Source organism: Portunus trituberculatus, chromosome 26 (genome assembly GCF_017591435.1).
Source record: "Portunus trituberculatus isolate SZX2019 chromosome 26, ASM1759143v1, whole genome shotgun sequence".
Lineage (NCBI taxonomy): Eukaryota > Metazoa > Arthropoda > Malacostraca > Decapoda > Portunidae > Portunus > Portunus trituberculatus.
Genome location: NC_059280.1, coordinates 76,556 through 82,419, shown reverse-complemented (window position 1 = coordinate 82,419; position 5,864 = coordinate 76,556). Strand labels below are relative to the sequence as shown.

Sequence of the window (5,864 nt, the reverse complement as noted above, 5' to 3'; positions counted from 1 at the left end):
TGTCCACTATTGGAAAGGTGTGGGTGGCCTGGAACTTGGTGGAGTGGGCTCAGCGTTGGGAGTAAGGCAGCAGGGAATAGGATAGAATCCAGAGAGAAGGGGCAGGTGTTTGTATGAGAGAGGAGGACAGAAGCGTGAAAGAGAGCAGGTTACCGAGAGAAAGGGAACCTGCGGGAGGAGAGTGTAAATGTAAAAGGAAGAGGAGGTACCCACAGGGCGTCAGGATGCATGAGGATTGGGTGTGTGAATGTGAGAGGATGGGGCACTGGCAAGTTTGAGGATTTATGCAAGGAGCTGAATGAATGGAGCTTGGATGTGGTAGGTATCACGGAGACTCACCTGCGGGACGTGGTGCATATGGAAGGAAATGAGTTTGTCATGATAGGGAAAGGGCGTAGAAAACAGGATAAGTTAGGAGGAGGCGTAGCCTTGCTCCACAAAAAGGTGAGGAACCTGAGAGTGGAAGAGCTGGACATAGGAGACAGTGCTGAGAGTGAGGACGTGCTAGCTGTTCGAGTGGAGTGCAGGAGTGAAAGTGGCAGAGCTGAGAGGATAGTCGTAGTGGTAGTGTATATGACAGTGGAAGGCGACAGAGCAGTTAGGAGAATGGCAGAAAATATAGTGTTTTGAAAAAGATTGCAAGAGAGTATGCTGGAGAGAGTGATTGTTATGGGAGACATGAATGCCCACATAGGTATGTTAGGTGAACAAATGAACAGGAATGGTGAGATGCTGGATGAGCTTGTGAATGAGGTGAGTTTGGAGAATCTCAATGAGACCCTGGCTGAAGGACGAGTGACTTGGAGTGGGAGAAACCAGGAGTCTGCGATTGACTACATGCTAGTGAATGGGAGAATGCGTGAAGTTGTTGACCGCATGTGGATTGATGAAGATGGGATGATTGACATAGTCTCAGACCATAACATGCTGGTGTTAGAGTGCAAGTTGAATGGAAGAGATGGAACAAATGCCAAGGCCAAGAGGAAAAAGTGGAGATTGAGAGATGTAGGATGGGAGAATTTCCAGGTGGACTTGAGTGAGAGGAGCTGGGAGGATGAAAGTCTAAGCGACGTGGATGAACTGAATGATAGATTTGTAGAAAATGTGAGGAATGCAGCAGTAAGCCAGATAGGGTATGCAAGAACAAGTGCCAGAAAGCATGCATGTAGGCCGTGGTGGAATAATGAGATCAGGGATGCTAGGAAGGAAAGGAAGAGACTGAATAGGGTGTGCAGACAGTTAAGAAAAGGAGACATGAGAGTGAGGAAGCTGAAAGGAGCACCTGAATGCATGGGCAGCGTATGTGAGTCAGCAGCGAATGACGAAGCGAAAGATAATGAATGCTAAAGTTACAAGTGAGAGAAGTGTGATTCAGTCCCTTAGAGAGAAAGGTATGGAAGGTGGGCGAGAATGGTATAGATTCCTGAGGGGTGAGGGATGCCTAACAGTGAGAATGTGGAGAGCCTGAAGGTGAATGGGGCAGTGGTGACTGATAAGGAAGAAATGAGAAGGGCAATAAAAGAGTTTTGGGAAGAGATTGGAGGTGTAAGTGAGGTCTTTGATGTGGATGAAGGACATGTGTCACTGGAGAGAAAGGATGCAGATGAGTTGAATGAAAGGATCAGCAGGGAGGAGGTGGAGAAATGTGTGAAGAAGCAGAAGAATGGGAAGGCAGCAGGGCCGGATGAGATACCGTATGAAATGTACAAAATGGAGAAGTAGTGATTGATAGGATGACTGAGTTGTTCAACCAGGTGTGGGAGGAGGAGAGAGTGCCGAGAATGTGGAATGAATGCAGGGTGACCTTGTTGCATAAGGGAGGATATAAGAGTAAGAATGAGTTGAGGAACTACAGGCCGATTGCGTTAGTTAACACAGTAGGCAAAGTGTTCAGTGCGGTGTTGAATGAGAGATTGTGCAAATGGATTGAGAGAGTTGGAGTGTTAGGCGAAGAGCAAAATGGATTCCGAGTGGACAGGAGAGCAGAAGACAATCTGTTTGTGGTGAATGAATTGATTGAGAGAAAGAAAAGGGATGGTAGCAAACTATACTTAGGTTTCTTAGACATAGAGAAAGCATATGATAGGGTAAACAGAGAAATGCTAGGTAGGGTGTTAGAAAAATTGGGTTAAGTGCAAAGATAGTTAACATAGTGAGAAGTATGTATGTGGATACAAGAGCTAAGTATAAACTAGGGATATAGAGACAGACTGGGTGAAGAGTGAAAGAGGAGTTAGGCAGGGTTGCATATTATCACCAACCCTCTTTAGCTTATATACAGAAGAATTGGCTGCTAGAATGAGGAGAATGAATGCAGGTGTAAATGTGGGAAATGATAAGATAGATGTGCTCTTGTATGCAGATGATGTTGTAGTCATGAGTGAGTCGGCAGAAGAGCTACAGAGTATGCTTGATGTAGTAGATGGGTATGGAAGAGATTTTGGAGTGAGATTTAGTAGTGAAAAGAGTAAGGTAATGGTTGTGCATAGGTCAGAGGATGAGAGGAACCATGTGTGGAGATTAGGAGTGAATGAGGTGCAGCAGACAGATGAATATAAGTATCTGGGGATGTGGATGAGTCCGGATGGCTGTGTAAAGATTAAGAATGAGAAGATAAGTATGGCAAATCAGTGGGTAGGTCGTCTTGGAAGTGCAGCAAGGATGAGGGCGAGTAAATATGACGTGCTGCGAGAAGTTTGGAAGAGCGTGGCTGTTCCGAGCATCATGTATGGTATGGATGTGATTGCTTGGAATGAGAGTGAACTAGATAAGTTAGAAATAGGGCAGAATAGAGTTGCAAGAATGGCACTTAATGTACCTAGATATGCAGCAGTAGAGGCCCTTAGGGGTGATATGGGTTGGAGCACTTTTAGAGAGAGATATGTGAAAGCGACCCTAAAGTATAAGGCTAGGTTAGAACGAATGAATGATGCAAGGATAGTGAGAAAAGTGTTTCTGTGGAATGTCAGGAGTAGCAAGTGGGGGAAGAGGTGTGTCAGGCTGGTAGCAAAGAGTGGGTTAGTAAGTAGTTGGGTTTTCAACAGGTAGAAGGAAGACATTTAGAGAGAGACTGGAGTATGATTGTTAGAAATGGAGAAGGTAGAGAATGGGATGTAAGAAAGTGGAAGAGTGAGATAGACAGAGTAGTGAAAGGTGTGGGACTGGATGACTGGAGAAATAGGATGGAGCAAAAGAGTACCTTGGTATGGTATAGAGAGAAAGAGGCCCCAATGTATGAAAAGTGGTATGACGGAAGCCTGGGTGGTGATCTTCTCTTCCGAGCTAGGGCACAGTGCATGGATGTGAATGCAAGGAATTATAGATGGTCAGAGTCCCGCAGCAAAGTGTGCCAGATGTGTGACTTGGGAGAGGATGAGACAGTGGAACATGTGGTGGTGGAGTGTGTGAAGTATGCCAGAGACAGGTATGAGATGATGCAAGTGGTGCTGAGAGAGCTGGGGCATGACAGAGTGGAGATGACAGGAAAGGAATGGATGGTGTTGCTGCTGGGACTGTGTGGGGAGACGAATGAAAGGATGATTGAGGCTGTGAAAGAGTTCCTGGAGAGAATGTGGCGTGCCAGATGCAGGAACTAGTGGTGTGAAAGATGGTGATTGCCCTCTTTGTTGTCTGGTGTTCTTTATGTTCCCTACAGGAGCTGCCGATACAAAGGCCTGACCCAGAAGAAATTCTGCGTCACCTGTACCATCAAGATCAAGATCAAGACCGAGGCGGCCCTCCCACCGGCGCTGCCGCCACAACCACCCTCTCTTGTGGCAGGGGCTGGCAGGGACGCGCTGGGACGCATCCTCTTCACCGACCCACACAAATAGAAGGACGCCATATACAAGAGGTGGACACAGCGGGAAAAGAAGAAAAAAGAACTTCAACATTAGCGGAACAAAGAACGAGAAGAAGTAAGGAGCTTCCGTTGCAACATCTACATCTACCACTAATGGCCACCGGGATACGTGTCTTATTTAATGATTTCCGAGGCCCCTGGCGGTCATGGAGGACGGTGAGCAGTGCCTGGTGAGCCCTGTGGCATTGGTGCATGTGTGTGGAGTGCCATTGTGTAGTTATTAGTATTCATATGATTTTGAGAGGGTAATTGTGTGTGTGTGGTATTTATTTTAATATTTAATTCATTCTATCGGCTGTGTAAGGGGACTGGCACCGGAGTAGGGCTAGTTTTTATTATTTTTGTTATGTTGAAGAGGTAAACTTGTGTGAGAGAGAGAGAGAGTGTCTAGTATTTATTCAATCTATTTGACTGGCACCGGAGTAGGGCTAGTTTTTATTATTTTTGTCATTTTTATGTTCCTCCTTAGCCAAGAATCTTAGATACAAAAAATAAATCAATAAAACGGTTTCTCCAGTCCTCTCATGCTAAAATGACCCTAATCTAATTTTTAATCCCGGGGTTGTGTGGCTGGCCTGGGGTTGATGGGGGCTGGCAGGGGTGATGGGGGCTGGCGTGGGTCACAAGAGGGGGCTTTTCTCCCTTATGCAGTCCTCTCATATGCTAAAATGACCATAATCTACTTTTTAATCCCTGGGGTTGTGTGGCTTGCCTGGGGGGTGACGAGGGGCTTGCGGGGGTGACAGGAGGGGGGCTATTCTCCCCTTTACCTCTCAGTTGTCCTTTTCCAGTCCTCTCTTATGCTAAAAAGACCTTAACCAAATTTTTTATCCGCAGGGGTCATGTTGCTTGTGTGGCCGGTGTGAATGTGACCGGGGGCTTGGCAGGGGTGATGGGAGGCTTGGCAAGGGTGGCAGGGGTGGTGGTGGTGGTGGTGTGGTGGTGGTGTCCTTGGGTTCCCTTGAGGTAGTGTACACAGAATACTTGTCAGTGTACTCGTTTGCATGGCCAACTTATTAACTGTCACACCTGTGCAATGTCACCTTTGTCATACGTGATTCTCTCTCTCTCTCTCTCTCTCTCTCTCTCTCTCTCTCTCTCTCTCTCTCTCTCTCTCTCTCTCTCTCTCTCTCTCTCTCTCTCTCTGATATTAATCCAGTTTGATTTATTTCAGATTGTGTTAAGATGTGGAGAAACAGACCAAGGAAAGAGGAGGAAGAGGAAGAGGAAGAGAAGAAGGAGAAGGAGGAAGAGGAGGAAGGAAGAGGTATAGGAAGATGAGAAGAGGAAGAAAAGAAGGAAGGACTCAAGAGAAAAAAAAATAGGTAAAATAGATATATTGTCATGTTAAAAGGTTAAATTTTTGTTCTCTCTCTCTCTCTCTCTCTCTCTCTCTCTCTCTCTCTCTCTCTCTCTCTCTCTCTCTCTCTCTCTCTCTCTCTCTCTCTCCTCTCTCTCCTCCTCTCCTCCCTCCCTCCCCTCCTTCCTCCCTCCTCCCTCCCTCCCCTCCTCCTTATGTTTTGAGAGCATTTTAAAATAGTTTGGCATATTTTGAGGGCACTTTAAGATAGTTTGGGATTTTTTAGGGCATTTTAAGACAGTTTGGTATCTTTTGAGAGCATTTTAAGATAGCTTAGCATGTTTTAAGGACAATTTAAGACAATCCGGCATGTTTTTAAGAAAGTTTGGCAGGTTTTAAAGACATTTTAAGACAGTTTATGTTTTCAGTGCATTTTAAGGAGTTTGGCATATTATGAAGGCATTTTAAGACAGTGACATGTTTTAAGGACAATTTAAGACAGTTTGGCATGTTTTATATGCATATTAAGATAGTTTGGCATGTTTTGTGAGCATATTAGGAGAGTTTGGCATGTTTTAGGGAATAATAAGATAATTTGGCATGTTTTGAGGGTATTTTAAGACAGTTTGGCAGGCTTTGAAGACATTTTAAGAAAATTTGGCATGTCTTGAGGGCATTTTACCATAATTTGGCATGTTTTGA

The 5,864-nt window shown here is 45.3% G+C and overlaps 1 protein-coding gene across 4 annotated transcripts; it reads left to right on the top strand.

The window, feature by feature from the left end:
- Positions 1-3,601: 3,601 nt before the first annotated feature.
- On the top strand, positions 3,602-5,096 carry LOC123509053. 4 transcript variants are annotated; one of them, XR_006676099.1, is made up of 2 exons: positions 3,602-4,032; positions 5,037-5,096. XR_006676099.1 is itself a non-coding variant. In XM_045263177.1 (2 exons), the coding sequence occupies exons 1-2, from the start codon at positions 3,608-3,610 to the stop codon at positions 4,726-4,728; spliced, it is 339 nt and encodes a 112-aa protein (XP_045119112.1). In that variant the 5' UTR covers positions 3,602-3,607; the 3' UTR covers positions 4,729-4,986. The 4 variants fall into 4 exon arrangements, 3 of the variants coding, with proteins under 3 accessions (XP_045119112.1, XP_045119109.1, XP_045119110.1); XM_045263177.1 differs by lacking the exon at positions 5,037-5,096 and adding an exon at positions 4,700-4,986 and having other exon boundaries at positions 3,602-3,917; XM_045263174.1 differs by lacking the exon at positions 5,037-5,096 and adding an exon at positions 4,700-4,986 and having other exon boundaries at positions 3,602-4,018.
- Positions 5,097-5,864: the final 768 nt, after the last annotated feature.

What these genes read in the sequence shown, in the direction of transcription:
- LOC123509053 (XM_045263174.1), top strand. Translation starts at nt 3,608, where the DNA reads ATGGTGATTGCCCTCTTTGTTGTCTGGTGTTCTTTATGTTCCCTACAG. An exon ending in CCTGGCGGTCATGGAGGACG is followed by an intron (nt 4,019 to 4,699) that starts GTGAGCAGTGCC and finishes TTTTATCCGCAG; the next exon opens with GGGTCATGTTGCTTGTGTGG.